The sequence below is a fragment of the Lichenostomus cassidix genome, chromosome 6 (genome assembly GCF_008360975.1).
Source record: "Lichenostomus cassidix isolate B80296 chromosome 6, HeHo_3.0, whole genome shotgun sequence".
In the NCBI taxonomy this organism is placed as follows: Eukaryota; Metazoa; Chordata; class Aves; order Passeriformes; family Meliphagidae; genus Lichenostomus; species Lichenostomus cassidix.
Genome location: NC_139487.1, coordinates 33,210,726 through 33,226,049, shown reverse-complemented (window position 1 = coordinate 33,226,049; position 15,324 = coordinate 33,210,726). Strand labels below are relative to the sequence as shown.

The 15,324-nt window shown below is 50.2% G+C and overlaps 1 protein-coding gene across 1 annotated transcript; it reads left to right on the top strand.

Annotated features, from left to right (window-relative positions):
• The first annotated feature begins 127 nt into the window (after positions 1-127).
• Positions 128-1,204, top strand: LOC146435687 (uncharacterized). Its single transcript, XM_085064465.1, has one exon. It carries the CDS (start codon positions 277-279, stop codon positions 1,165-1,167), a length of 891 nt encoding a protein of 296 aa, XP_084920591.1. The 5' UTR covers positions 128-276; the 3' UTR covers positions 1,168-1,204.
• The last annotated feature ends 14,120 nt before the right edge of the window (positions 1,205-15,324 follow it).

The following is a 15,324-nucleotide window of genomic DNA, read 5'->3' as shown; positions in this document are numbered from 1 at the left end:
CAAGGTCTCCACGAGCGGGACGCGAGGATGCGCCATGCCCGCCCGCGGCAAAGCCCGGGCTGTGTCACAAACGGGGCTCACGGGGCCATTGTGACACCGGCGCCGCGCGGGGTTATTGTGACACAGAGACGCCTCCCGATGGCACCGCGGCCCGTGTGACACGGCGGGTCCCCGCGGGCCCGGCGGCTGTGTCAGGAGCATGCCGGGCTTGTGCTCCGCCGCCGCGCCCAGCACCGCGCTCCGGAGGCCGCAGCTGCCCGGGACAGTCTCGAGAGGATGCCCACGGAGAACGGGAAAGCCAGGCCACAGCCTTCCAAGAAGAACCTGCTGAAGGATGGGGCAGGCGGGAGAGGCGGGGATGGGGCCGGCACGGGCCCGAAGCAAGCGCCTCCATCCACCTCCCGCACCTCTGTCTCCTCTCGCCCCCAGATGCAGCAGCTCCAGGCCGGGGGCGGCGGGAGCGCGGCTCCATCGCTCCGCGGGGACAGGCGATCGCAGCATTCTGGTCTCCAGCAGAGCGCCAAGGGCCACCCCAGCTCCACCAAGCTGAACCGGGGACAGGGGTCGCGCCCCAGAGTGTCCAGCCCCGTCCAGCTGCCGCCGGGCAACACCGCGGCCCGCGGGCAGTGCCGCCGCCTGAGGAGCTGCGTGGCCTGCTCGGGCAAAGTCACTCCAGAGAGCCCCCCGGCAGCGCCCAGCACACCCCCGATCCCCGCCGAGCCGGAGACGGAACCGCCGCCCTTCGTCCACCAGCTCACCCAGACCGACACCCTGACACCGCAGCAGCAGAGCGTAGCCGCTCTGGAACTCGTGGATGAAGAGATACAGACCGAGCGCCCCTTCCAAGAGCAGCGCAGGTCCCGCATCCCGCTGTTCATGGATCGGGACGCGCAGACAGAGACCCCGGTGCAGCCCCCGAGCAGAGGCGAAGGCGCGGAGCCGTCGGCCGGCGGGCAGCAGCACTCGCTGTTCCGCAGGCTGCTCCGGGCGTGCTGCTGCTCCCACTCGGCGGCACAGCCCCAGCAGCTCGGCACCAGCGCCGCCCGGGCACAGCACCCCGCGGCACGCCTGGCAGCGGTCGGGACTTTGATGGCGCCCCAGGAAACCATCGAGCGCATCGAGTGGGCTCCCTACTCTTGGCCGTGGCTCATTGAGACCAGTCTGTGATTCGTCACAGGCCCCAAATAAATTATTCCCGTCCGAATGGTGCTGCTCTGAGTGTGGTCCATCCGCAGGAATGACTGGCTGGCTCCAAACAGCCATCTGGGAAGTGTGTGGGGGAACAAGGTGAGCTCTTAGGTGGGACTGACACTGTTCCCCCAAAGCCAAAAAGCTGTCAAGGAAGGGAGATGCCATATGGGTGTGTCCCCTCTATTCTGGCACCGTGGAACCTGTTCGCCAGCTCCTCACAGGGGCAGGAACTGAACCTGGAAGGACATTCCTGGATTCCTCTTGTCATAGTGCCTCGGCTGAGCAGGAGAAAAGCATCAGGAGTGAGAATGAACGTCTGTCACAGCTGCTGCATGGGAGGAGAAAGGCCCAGGGTGGAAAACAGCTGCATGGGGCAGGTGTGGCCTCGGGTGGAGACAGGAAATGCAGAAACCACCCTGGATCATCACCTGGGCCTCCAGGTGCCTTCCCTCAGCCTCAGGAGGAGGGAAACAAGGATCCCTCACACCTGGCTGGGAATAAAGCAAAGCAGATGCAGCTGCCTGGCTCTGAGGAAGATGAAGTTGGCCACATCCCCAGGTGAACCATGTGGGTGCCAAGCACAGTTACTCATCCTGGCATGCTTTCCAATCAAGGTTTTAATGAAGCTTTTAATAAAGTTAAATAAATCTTGATGGTCCAAGACAAGCAGGTCTTGGAGTCACAGAATAATTGGAGTAGTAACTACTTCCTCCATGTTGAAGAGTTCATGGCACAGTGGCAACTCCGTGATCTCTTTTTTTTAAGGAAAATGAAGACTTTGGAGGTGGAGATTTTTAAATCTTTTTGGTAGAGAAGGAAGAAAAAGTCTTGCATCAATACAGTTCCTAATTTTCAATTTGTGTATGTAATTTTGGACTTGAGAGCCCTTCGCTCCACAGAAAGGAGCTGCTTTAGGTAGTTTGTTCATTTTAAAGGCAGAATGATCATTTTCTGGTGTGGTTTAATTATTCTGAAATGCTTCAAAGCTTCATTCTGGGGTTTTTATTTTCATTAGGCAAGTTCTCAGGATTTCCTTGGTCCTTTATGTGTGTGTAAGGCAGTGGGTTGGTTGTTTTTCATCACTTATTTTACAGACCGTATGTTCTCCCAGGAGAACGCTGACCCGTGTAGAAACAAAATCAGGATGAAGAATATCTTCACCAGGCGATAAAAATCCTCCCCTGGGAATGAGACAGGAGGAGTTTGTGTTTTTTATTTAACAATGTCAGGTGCACAACCATCGCTTTCATCCTAGTTTTTTAGATGATAGAGGAACCCTTTTCTCGAAACATGGTCATCCGAGGCAGTGTCATGGTCTCTTCTCAATGAAATTCTGTATTTTCTAATTATAGATGTAATTATGGATGGGAGAGCCCTTTGCCTATTTAAATATCAAGGCTTGTGGCCTTTCTGTCAGGACACCTAGTCAGGAAAGCAGGATCCCCTCTTCTCAAAAGCTGAGGCAGTTTTAAATCCCTAGGGACACTCATGCTGCTGCCATTCCCAAACCTCTGTCCTTCCTGAACATGGAAAACAGGGGGACTTCCATCAAGCAGCAGCCACCTGACTGTCCCAAAATGCAGTTTTTGCAGTTTCTGTTCTACAACAATCCCGCATGCATCAGTAGGAGGACACAGCTTTCCCCGAAGAGGTTTTTTTAAAACCAGCCAAACAGTTCTTTTGATTGGGACTGTGTAATTCTATGTTTTACCCCAGGAGCACCACTTTTGGTTGGAGTTGTTTCACAGCCCCGGGAGCCAGCAGCACAGAGAGAAAACTCCCAGATGCTGTGAGTTAAGGATAATCACATCTTTTCTCTGAATTAAACCAACAGCTACACCTTTGCCCTCTCACTCTGACAGCCTCTCCAGCCTTCACCCCTTCGTTACTGGACCCCAACTGGAGACACTGGGCTACAACCCTCTTTTGAGAACAACTTTTACTGAAAGGAAACCCAATCTCTGGAGCAGAGGACAGCAGAACCAGGTCCCAAGCTGCCTCCCCACGCAGGCTCTCCAGGGCTGAAGCGTGTGAGCAATCCAGTACGTGGTCATTATGATATCCCAGCTGGCTCGGGCTGCTTTGAGGCACAGAAGGGAAAACACACTCGGTTAAGCATGCTCAGTAATCTAGGAAGGGAAAACTTGTGCCCAGGGAAGCTCCTCGGGGTGTGGAGCGGGAGATGCAGCCGGAGGGGATTTGTGTGTGCTGCTGTCAGGGGGTCAGGAGGCGTCTGTCCTGGAGCTGACCGAGCAGCGCCTCCGCCCCGCCCCAGCAAGCTCCCCCGGCTGAGCTGGGCACAGCCCCGTTTCTCAGGGACAAACCCACCCCGACCCTCCCCGGCATTAACACCGCGCTGTTCCTGCAGGGACAGCCGCGGTTTCTGGCCAGGATGCGATGGTTGTAGCCCAGGCAGCTCCTACGAGTGTTGGGAAAGCGCTTTACAAAGCCCTCATCATTGGCGCCTTTTATCAGCGCACGATTTTTGCTTTTAAGCCTGCCCAGTGGGACCCCCGGGAGTTTATCCAAGGAAAGGGCTCGATCCCATCCGTAAGGACGGGCTCCCAGAATGTCCTGGAGGATTTAGCCCTCCACAGTGGGTGAACATCCACGGCCACGTTCAGGGGAGGCAAAACACGACGTGCTGCTGGAAGCAAGCCCTCGGCTCCGGCTGGCGCTGCCAGAGCTCGTTCTCCTGGCTCCCCGTGGCTTCTCCCTTACGAGGCGCTGAGGAAAACAGTTTACAGCCGGCAGAAATGTGAAATATGCCAGCTATTGAACCCAGGAAGGCTCAGCGCCTTCATTTCTCATCGCAGCCCCTTCTAATAAAGGCAGCTCGCTCCGCACGCTCAAAGCACGCAGACATTACTCAGGCTGGGCTGGAATTATCCCGCTGGAAGCCTTGCCAGCTCTCCCTTGGTGTAACTTTAACAGAGTATCAAAGGTGATGCTGGATTTTTATAAAATCAATACCTTGCTTTTTACTCCAGCTCTGCAACCCCCACCATCCTCTCTTTCAAAGTCGCTTTTGCAAGCAAAGAGCCTCTGCAGCAGCAGCAAAGTGGACTCGAGGTCACAGCCCTGTGTGATTTGGAGGAGCTGGATGAAGGCAGTAATCCAATCCCCACCATGTTAAAAAAGAAAATATTCGGTTATTTATGACTCGCCTAAAGAGTGGCAAAAGTCTGAACTTATTTTCCCCCCATCTCTTATCATCAGCTGAAGTTTCCTGGCAGCTTCCAAAGGGATGGAGCTGCCTTATGGACACAGAAGATTTCACTGGGAGGGCATTTTAAGACTGCAAAAAGGAAGGATTAATTTTGTGCTGTTTCCTTCTTCGGTGATCATTTTAGTCCCTATTTCACTGGGTAATTTAATAAACTGTGTCACCTCCTCAGTGTCTAATTTACTAACAGATATGAGCCTTTTCACTGTGGAGCAACTCCCTAAATGGGAACAAAGATATTTATATTAAAAAATCAGCGTTCCCAATCCCTCTGGAGATGATGCCATGGAGATGATGGTTTGGAGATGATGCTGAGCCCCTTCTGAGCTGGTCCCAGGATTTCTTGCTGTCTGACACCCTCAAGAAGTGCCTTGGAGCTGGCTTGGGGCACTAGCAGTGTGGGGATGTCTGTGCTGTGTGTCTGTGTCCTATACACCTGCAGCTCCTGAAGCAGGCAAGAAATCCATCCCTCCTCACAGAGAGCTCCTGGTGATGCTGCTCAGGCATTTCCATAGAATCCCAGAATGGTTTGGGCGGGAAGGGAGACCTTAAAGATCATCCAGTTCTAATCCCACTGCCACAAGCAGGAAACTGGGTTGAATTCACTGCTCTCTGCTGTTAATTATAATCCATCAAAATTCCCAGCATGATGACATTGCACATGCAGTAAGTCGGAGGAAATTATTCCAATCACCAAAATCTAGGATTTTTTTGCTTGTGAAATTTCACAAGTTCAAAGAGCCCCTCTGCTCTGGAGCCAGGCTGGGAGGGCTGGGGGTGTTCAGCTGGAGAGGAGAAGCTCCAGGGAGAGCTCAGAGCCCTTCCAGTGCCTAAAGGAGCTCCAGGAGAACTGGAGAGGGACTGGGGACAAGGGGTGGAGGGACAGGACACAGGGAATGGCTTCCCACTGCCAGAGGGCAGGGATGGATGGGATATTGGGAAGGAATTGTTCCCTGGCAGGGTGGGCAGGCCCTGGCACAGGGTGCCCAGAGAAGCTGTGGCTGCCCCTGGATCCCTGGCAGTGTCCAAGGCCAGGCTGGACATTGGGGCTTGGAGCAGCCTGGGACAGTGGGAGGTGTCCCTGCCATGGCAGGGGATAAGCTTTAAGGTTCCTTCCAACCCAAACCATTCTAAGATTATATAAAACAGTCTGATACCCCACAATAAATATTTTTCTCGCAGCAATAAGCTGGAAGTTTTTCCTTGTATTCTCCTCTTTCTTTTTGGCCTTTTTTCTCCCTGCTGCTTATGACACTGCTCTGGAGATGGTCCCACAGCTTTAACTCCTTCCCCTACTAATACAAATTAAAATAATCCTCAGAATGTCACAAGCAGGATGTCATTTTCCTTAAGGAAAACGAGGAAGCTAAAAATATTCCTTTGGCTACAAGGGTATCATCACATCCATGCTCTCACCACAACTGCTCCACAGCATCAGAGGCTGGTGGGAAAAAAAACCCCTCCAGCGACTCCCAGGATAGCAGGGATTTCATTCTGGTTTTATCCAGCCCAATCCCCCAGACTCCACGTGGGCTCTGGCATGTTTTAGATAAATATTATTAACTCTCCCCTTCGGAGGCACTTCCACATCAGGGCACTCCAGCCATGGACTGCAAAGAGTTTTCTTTTTAATAAAGAGGGGGGAAAAAATAAACTGCACAAGTGGGACCTGTTTGGGCTGTGAAAATCCAGCATCCAGATTTAGACACTCTCAACATCTACGCCTGAATTCCTGCCGGCTTTTTTTTCCCCCTCTCTGCTATCCCAGAAGAATTTTCCTCTCTGCGTTTGTGGATCTTAAGGCTGTATCCTCCCTCCCACTCAGCACAGGGTGGTTTTTGAAAAATGGCGAACGTGAACAAAACTTTGTCGTAACTCTGTTAAAAAAAAGTCACTTTCTGCCTAATAGTCATGTAATGCCTTCCTTTTTGATCATCTCCCACCATTTGATCTTACTAAAAATTTAAGCAAAGACTTCTGAGCTAAGTGTCTGTATATTTTTAAAAATATGCTTTTACTGTAATATATTATTACATATTTTTTAAAAAATATATTAAAGTTTTCAGGCAGCTGTAAATCAAGGTTAAAAATGGTTCCACCCCTCAGGAAAACTCATCCCCTGGCACATTTTCCCTTGGCAGCCGTGCAACAAAGCCCTGCCCCTGATGGCAGCGGTGACAGGGGGCGACACCCAGCAGCACAGCGCAGCTGTGACAGCCACCTGGCCAGCCCCAAATCCATCCAGCCACCCACTGCCCATTCCCAGACAGAAATGCTCCTGGAAAATGCTCAGCATCTCATCCAAAAAGCTTCCTGCTTCTCACAGCCGTGCCCAGCGCCTGAACTGGGTGACAACTGATGGTTATCTTGGGAAGGCGATGCCTCTGAAAGCTGCTCCTCCTCAGCAGCCTCCAAAGTGACATTGGATCAGCTCCAGAGGCAGCCTGACTGTGGCTGGGGGTGCTTGGGGCAGCTAGAATTGGGGTGCAGCCCAGCTTTTCCCTCCTCAGGCTGCTCATTTCCTGCCTTTGGACGCCGAGCTTGGAGGTGACAACACAACTGGCAGGAGGAAAGTCTTGAGACGTCAAGAGCAGCTCTGGAAAATCGGGAGGGTGCCCAAGCAGTGGGAAAAGGAGCATGGAGAGGAGCCCATTCTGTTTTGCTGTGAAGGGAGCGCTGGGCAGCAGTGAGTGCACTGAGCTGGGCCCCAGCCAGGAGCAGCTCCATGGGATCTGAATGGAAACGTCAGCCCTGAGCCACTGCGGGGAAAGCGGCGACCTCCTCGGGCAGCCTTGAACTCCAGCAAGATTTTCCCACAAGTGCCTCCTGCCCCAAGCTGTTCTGACCCAAAAAACCCGTCAGGAGCTGCTTTTCTGGAGTGGCAGCACGTGCAGCCTTGGCATCTCCCAGCAATGCCACCAGGAAGCTCTGGGAGGTGGTCCCCAGCATGGCCCCAGGGCTGTCCCCAAGGATGGGGATCCCCCACTGCTCGGGGCTGCTTTTCCAGAGACCTTTCACCCCTCCACGAGGCTATTTTTAAACCCATTCCTCACTGTGCTACTACAGCCCAGCTCCTGGACAGCCCAGGCATTGACTCCATTATTTTTGTTGTAATTCCTTCATTCCTTGGCTCACATCCTGCTTTTCTAGGACGCCACATGAACTCCAACTACTTCACAGGGACACTGGGAATATTTGACTTTCCAAGCCTGCCCAGTGCCCTGGGCCATCCCCGTCACGTGCAGCTCTGTGAAGCCTCCTCGACTTTTACATCTTTATATCAATATTTAGGTGTTCGAGCTGAACTGTTTATTTCGTTTTCTCCCAGCAAAGCTTGCATCCTCCGAGAACATCCTGTAGCTTCTTCCCAGCCTTTATTTGGATTCGCACAGCATTTGAACCATAATAATGTAATTTCCCAGCAGAGCCCTTAACGTCGCGCTCTGTGAGAAATGAATATAGTGAATATCAATGTTCTTTTCCTCTTCGATTTCCCCCTGTTTGGCAGCTATTTTTACCTCGATTCCCTTGAGGGCTCTCTGCTTTCTAAATACATTTTGAGTTTAAAATCCCAAGCAGCATTCAGCTGCCATGACTTGTGCTTTTGGAAGCTGCTGAGCAGAGAAATCAATCCAAGATGATCCTCAGCTCCTGCAAACTCTCCCAGTACAGGTGTTCAGGTTTAGGTTGCTCAAAAATAGAATTTTCATGATTAAATCTTTTTTTTTTTTACTAAGGAATGACACTGTGTTCTGCTCAGCACGTGTTCATGTTGTCTTGGGGGAGACAAATAATGAAAACTCCACAGATTTGCAAAGACACCCGGAAAGGTACAGCTTGAAAGTTCAGTCAGCACTGGCTGTGGCAGTAAAACCTGAAGTATTTCAGGTGGAGCAGGTGAAAAATAATGAAATTCATCTCAGGAGGTACAAATCCATCGGGGAAACACCCAGTTGGGGAATTGTTTGGGGTTTGTGGGGGTTTTTTTTAAATCTAGGAAAATTTTACAGTGAAAAATGATGAATTCTTGTTGCTGAGCTATCACTGAAACCTTTTGCATATCTAGAGTGTAAATTGCTGCAAACTGGTTTTAGAAGCCTTTTTGGGGGGTTTTATTATTTTTTACCTGAAGTCAAAGCTGTTTTTATGACCTTTTTTATACTTTGTCCCAGCTGAAAGCACCAGCTCAGTCAGAGATCCCTGACACCCAGGGAGCATCTGCATAACCCAGTGAGCAAAACCAACAAAACCAGCTGCCTTTGTGAAAACTCTGCATTCATAGTTCTCCTCTGGCTGGTTTGCTCTCCATTTGAGCATTTTCTGCATCACCTGCTCCCCGTGCTGGAGCCTGGGAACAGCCAGATTGTCACACTCTGCTCCCAGGATCCACCTTATCCGTCAGCTAAGGGACAATTCCAACCACTTGGGAAAGGGAAAGGAGGGAGAACTGCTCTTCAGAGTCTCTGTTTGCCACCCAGGTAAAGCTGTGTTGCTGTGTCCCCTCCAGATCTCCCTTTGGATGCTCTCAGCTCTCAGTTCTGATCCCATCAACACTGGCAGAGGCCTGCCCAGCTCAGGGAGCTCCATCCCACTCCAAAATCCCAGAGATACTCTGCTTTCCAGTCCAGCTGAATGCATTCCCATTTAAACCTCACTTCTCGGGAAGCAGCCAAAGAAAGCTGAGGTCCCAGGGAGAAATATTTATTTACAATTCAGAATTTACACATGCATTGCACAGCATCTGAAGGGTTTTTTTCCTTCCCAAACATACAAATCAGGCATTAAAATATTTGGAATGTGCCATTCGTAGCCAATGCCCAGGGCTGTGTGTTATCTCCCAGTTGTAATTTGTTGCTGGGTGCTAGAGAGGATTCACCCATTTCCAGCTGCACGGAGCTTTGTGAGGAGTTTGGCTGCTTTCAGAGCAGGGGAAATAAAAGCAGAGTGTGACCTCAGTGGTGCTAGCAAGGTTTGCCAGGAAGCATGGACATCTCCTTCCCACCCAAACCTGCCTGGGATTCTGCTCTGGAGTGGTGGTGTCAGGTTTTATTGAAAGAAACACCATTTATTGAAAGAAACACCAGACATGGAAACGTTTGAAGGCTTAGGTTTGGCCAGAGCTGAAAAGGGGTTGTTTAAAAACATTCACTGCAAAAGGAGTGCATTTCCCTTCCCTCACTCTGCAGCGCAGCTCGGAGGGTGCTAGCTGAGCTCATTTTGAGCAGCAAACACCCCAAAAGCTGTCTGGGTCCAAGAGTCATTAAAAAAAGAGAAAAAAAAAAAGAAAATTAAAATAAATACTTGAAAGGACAAAAGATGCCCATTGCACATATGTCGAAGCAACACAGGCCTGCTGAAACTACTATTTTTACTATTTTTCCAATCTTTTCTATTAAATATTGACTCTGTTCGTGGTTAGGAGTCACACATCCCAAACTAAACACGGCTGCCTTACATCACAGACCCTTTTTTGTTCAGATTTGGCCTCATGAGGGGAGGTCCAGCCCTGCCACCCACCTGAATTTGGGACAGCTTGGCAGCTCTGAACTCCAACAGTGGGATTTTGCCGGCTGGATCCAAACCCAAACCCTCAGGGAAGTTCACATTTAGCCCAGGCAGAGGGGCCAAGCCTCACGATTCGAGGCTGAACTGCTTTTTGTCACCTCCTGAAGGAGGAATGAGCCCTCCTGCCTCTGAGCCAGGCTCCAACAAGGTCCCCCACCCCAAAACCCAGCTCTGCACCAGCCTCTGCCGTGCCAACCCCAAACCTGCCAGCTCAAGGCCCCCCACAATCAACCCCAAGCCCAGCCAACAGACCACCCACCAACCCCTTGGGGAGGGGAGAGAGGAAAAAGAGCCAGGCTGAGGGAAATATTTTGAGAAGTGCAGCCCTTGGCCAGCACTATTTTGGGTTCTGAGCACTTGGAAGCTGCTGGAGCAGAGGTGTGGAAGTCTCCACCATGAGCTGTCTGTATTTAGGGGGGCAGTGGGGCACTTAACACCCACTTTGGCACCCCCCAAGTTGTAATTCTTCCTGTACCTGTGAGCTGGAGGAGCTGACCACCCATTCCCACCTTGGGACTTTGCTTTCCCAGGAATGCTCAGTGCCCACTTGTTATTCCTCAGGTTCTTCAGGTCACAGGAGCCTGTTTGAATGCCTTTTGCAGTTTCTCAAACCCACCCTGACACACTTCATCCCTGAGGTGATTTGAGACAGGCCACACATTCCTGATCCTCTCCACTCACCTCTGCCTGAGCAGGAGCAGAGGGAACCCTGACTGGCTTTTCCTGCCACAGGGAAAGTCAGGGACAGGGACTTCTGGCAAGGGCATGGAGGGACAAGAAATGGCTTCCCACTGCCAGAGGGCAGGGATGGGTGGGATATTGGGAAGGAATTGTTCCCTGGCAGGGTGGGCAGGCCCTGGCACAGGGTGCCCAGAGAAGCTGTGGCTGCCCCTGGATCCCTGGCAGTGTCCAAGGCCAGGTTGGACATTGGGGCTTGGAGCAGCCTGGGACAGTGGGAGGTGTCCCTGCCATGGCAGGAGTGGCACTGGATGGGATTTAAGGTCCCTTCCAGCCCAAACCATCCTGTGGTCCAATTTCTCAATGAATTAATAAAGCAGAGACTTACAAAGCCCACTCAGGATATCAAAGCCTATCCCAGCCATTATTTCCTCCCTGAATCCCTTGTAAAGGCTTTGGACCAACTTTATAAACTTCTGTACTCCATACCTTAATGACAGCAGGATGTCCCAAGTTCATTTCTGCCATCCCACACCGTAATCAAACCCATCTTAATTCAGTGTGCTGCAGGACCACTCCTCAGGAGAAGGTTATTACAGATTGGAAAGGCACAGTGAGTCATGAACACACAGCCACCCCTTTAGGAGTGAAGGGGGAAATATTCCACAAATGCCTGCATCCACCAGGCTGACACAGGAGCTGTGAGATGGGTTTTGATGGAAAACACAAGTGGAAAAGAGCAAAAGCCACACGGAAGGAAACAACTCACAAACGGCTTGCTCTTGCCTCCCCAGGTGGCCAAAGCTCAGAAGAGGTAAAAGGCTCAGCTTAGTGGTTAGGCCTGACTTACAAGTGCCAACCTGCTGCTTGGAAAAATCTCATTTTCCTCCCTGGTCTCCCAGCAGAGGAAAAATCTCCAAGGCCCAACACCACCTTTTTAATTTTTTAAATGTTTTAAATTTTAAAAAATTTAAGGGATTTTTAGATTTTTTTTTTTTTTAGTATCATATTTCTATATAAAAATAAAGCCTCATTCCTCTCTATCTCCCCTCCCCAGACCTGCCCAGTTTTTCATGCAAATTGTTCCCATTTCTCTTATCAGTACCCTTATATCTCCAGTCCAATAGCACTTTTCCTACCTCCTCCACTTGCCCCTACCAACAAACTGGACCAGTGGCCTCTACCCCCTTTTCTTTACACCTGCACCCAGCCCCTGGGGTATTTCCTTTTCCCCAGCAGCTTTCCCTCTCCAGGTAGGATATATTAAATATATTTATTAGGATTTATGCTGTAGGCACCCGGGCAGGCTGGGGCACACTGAGTTCATGCAACCCTTGTGCAGGATGTCCTTCCAAAGCAAATAAAGACCTGTGAAAGTCCAGTCTTTCCCATCCCACTTATTTGTCCTGAAACAGAGAGAAGAAGGAGGAAAAAAAACCAAACCCAAGGCTTTTCTCCTGCACATGCAGAAGCTACAAAAAGGTGCTGGAAAATAACCACATCTGGCTTTTAAGTGTAATGATTTGCCTTGGGACCTTTGGTTTCAGCTGGGAGAGGGTTTTAAGTCTATTATTTTAAGGAGTCCTAACAGCATTAGAGGACTTACTGTCAGTGATTTGTACAGTAAATCCAATTACTGCTTTTTACTTCTGTTCAGTGTAAACCATTGCTGTCAGAACATTCTATTTCTTCAGAATGCATTTAAAGGAGAAATAAGAGCTGGAAGTGTCCAAGGGATGGGGCTTGGAGCAGCCTGGGATAGTAGAAGGTGTCCCTGCCTGTGGAACAAGATGATCTTTAAGGTCTTCTCCAACCCAAACCAGTCTGGGGTTCTGTAACATCCTGAAGAAAGGATTTTATTTTTTAAGCTGCATTGCATAAATCTGAACACCTGTGACTTCAAGATTTGCCTTCCCACTTAATAGGAGTAATAAATGTACAACTTATTTCTAAAGTACCTGGTATTTTTAGGCCATGACCCCCCTGTCATTTCCTAAGACCAGGTGGATGTCACACTCTCAGGATCAGGAAAGTGCCAGGGCAGAAGTCAGGAAGCAGGTTGGGAAATTGTCAGAACTAAAAATAGTAGAGTGTGACTCCCAATTAAACCTCCCAAGCATTTGGGTCGGATGACGCCTTTTGAAGAATTCTTTGCCACAGGGAAGGACAGGCCAGCAGGGACAGGATTAAAACACTTCTCGTGTCAGACACATTTTCGGGAGAGGTGTTGCCACCAGCTCTGGTTTGAAATCACTTCTTTGCAATTATTTTTGGACACGGGTTTTAGGAACCAATATTGAGCAGAGCAATGGGGAATGAGGGCATATCCTGGGCTTGCTGGCTCCCAGTTCCCTGTGTGCAGATGCAGGATTCTGTGCTCCTGTGCTGGGATTGTTCAGGCTGGCATTGCCCCAGGGAACAAGGCTGGAATTGCACATCCACTATTTATGCTTTTGTTATGCAGAGACACTTGGAGAAACACCTGAGAGGGAAGAAGTTGTAACCACAGCTTTACAAAAGTCATTGGGCAGAACATTTATGGAGCAGCGGAGTGTCAATATTTGATCCATATCCCAACATCAGCCTTACACAAACACAGGTCATATCAAACTGCCCTAAATCACAGGAGTACTTATGGCACAGATTTATCTTGAAGCCACAGGCACACAAAACTTTCACAATGAATTCTATTTTCTTTGGCAGCAGTATGATCCAGCACCCTTTGGGCACAGCTGCTGCTTCTCCGTGGCACAAACAAACCCAAAGTGTCTCAGCCACAACAAGGAAAAAGTGGCACCACAAGACCTTAGAGACTCCAAGCCTGAGGGAAGGGGGTGCAGAAACCTCATTTGTGCCAATTAAAAAAATATATATTTCTTTTTCCACCTAATATCAGTTTTGGAATTAGGACCAAGTGGTTTTCATATCTATAAACACAAACACACACAGGCTGTTTGCTCCAGTATAAATTCCTTTCCAGCCTAGCAGCAGCTCTCTAGCAGGGTATGAGTCAGGCTGCCGAGGCAAAGGATTGTTTTTTGAAAGCATTAAGACATCAGTTGAATTGCTCCTAATTACAGAGCACAGTGGCATTGCAGCATTCCGATTATTTGGGGGGAAAGGGAGAACAGTGATGTTTATAGAGCTGTAATGGTGTTTAACAATCTCTCTTTGTACACACACGTGCACAGCCCTCCCCAAGAACTGATGCATGTCCATTGCTCTTTTCAGGGCATGGAGGTGTGTGGCACTTGATTTAACGGAGCTGGTTTGCTCCTCCCACTGCCACAATTCCAGGACAGAGGCATTTCATTGGTCACTGAATGATTTCAGCTCCTTTTCCTGTGGAGACTGAAGTGCTCGGTGGCACTCTGGGGCCTTCTGCCTGAAATCCAGTGTCACCAGTGATCAAACCCCACCAATCCCTTGGGACAGGGTAGGATGGCATGCTAAGGACAGACAAATCCCTTTGACAGAGGAAAAATTCATCCTCACATCTGCCTGTCACTCCCAGGCTCTGCCCTGGAGATCAGGAGAAGCAGCAGATCCCAAACTGTGCTCAGGGAGAGATGCTCATAACCGGCTAGGAAGGGCTTGTTTGGGGTTTTATCATCTTTAACTCTGCTCCCAAACCTGCATTTGAACCCCTAAATGCTGCAGAAAGGTGGCTACCAAAGAGGTGGGTACCAAAATCCCATGTTTGGGCAGGAAATGGGAGCAGCACCTGCTGAGACAGGGAGCAAGGAGCGAGATACTGCTCTCCTTGAGGGATCCAGGCCTTGTCATCTCCCCCCCTCGGGAATACCTCATGCTTTTAAAGCTGAGCAAACACAGGGATGGTGCTTCTCCAAAGCTGAAGCATCAGCAACACCTAATTAGAGATGCTTCATTTAACAGGGCTGCAAACGAAGGCCGGGACTGCATCAGTGGTGGGGGTCAGCTCTGCCATGGCAAACCATGGCCAAGCCTGGTCGTGCTCCAGCTCTGAGGTCAGAGACAGCCACAGCAGGATGCAATTCCAGGGATGGATTCCAGTGCTGGGTCCTAAACTTGCCCACTGTATGAGAAAAATGCTTTGGTGGTGAACACGGGGGCGGTGCTGGTTTGACTCGGTGATCAAAAAGGTTTTTTCCAAACTTAATGATCCTATAATTCCGTGAGATCACTCTGCCAATCCCCCGTGGTGCCAATTTCATTCCTGTGAGGGTCCAGAAGGATTTTGGAAAGAGTCAAACATTCAATTCAGCTGTTGCATCACCATTTTTGGCACGAGGAGCACAGGGATGCTCAGAGGTTGCCCCAGCTGGCAGCCACCCCTCGCAGAGATTAGTGGCTGCTGGACTTATTCACAGCCTGTTCTGGGGCAACAAAACCTCCCCAAAACCTGCTCTGGCGTTCTTCGCTGCTTGGGGAGGAGATTTTTGCAGCAATTCCTGCAAACCCACAGTTTTGTGGCAGAAATTCCAAGAGAGATGTCTCCACCAGAAGGGATTTCTCCACCAAGAGGGATTTCTCACTCCTCCAGCAAACCACAACCTGCTGATCCCAGGACTGGCACAAGGCTGTGTCCCTTTTCCCAGCATCTCTGCTAGGGAGAGCTGCAGCACTGGGGATGGATCAGGGGGGAAAGAGTTCAGCATGGAGAGACCAAACCAGTGTCAGAC

Excerpts from the sequence above, each read along its gene's own strand:
- LOC146435687 (XM_085064465.1), top strand. The coding sequence starts at position 277 with ATGCCCACGGAGAACGGGAAAGCCAGGCCACAGCCTTCCAAGAAGAAC.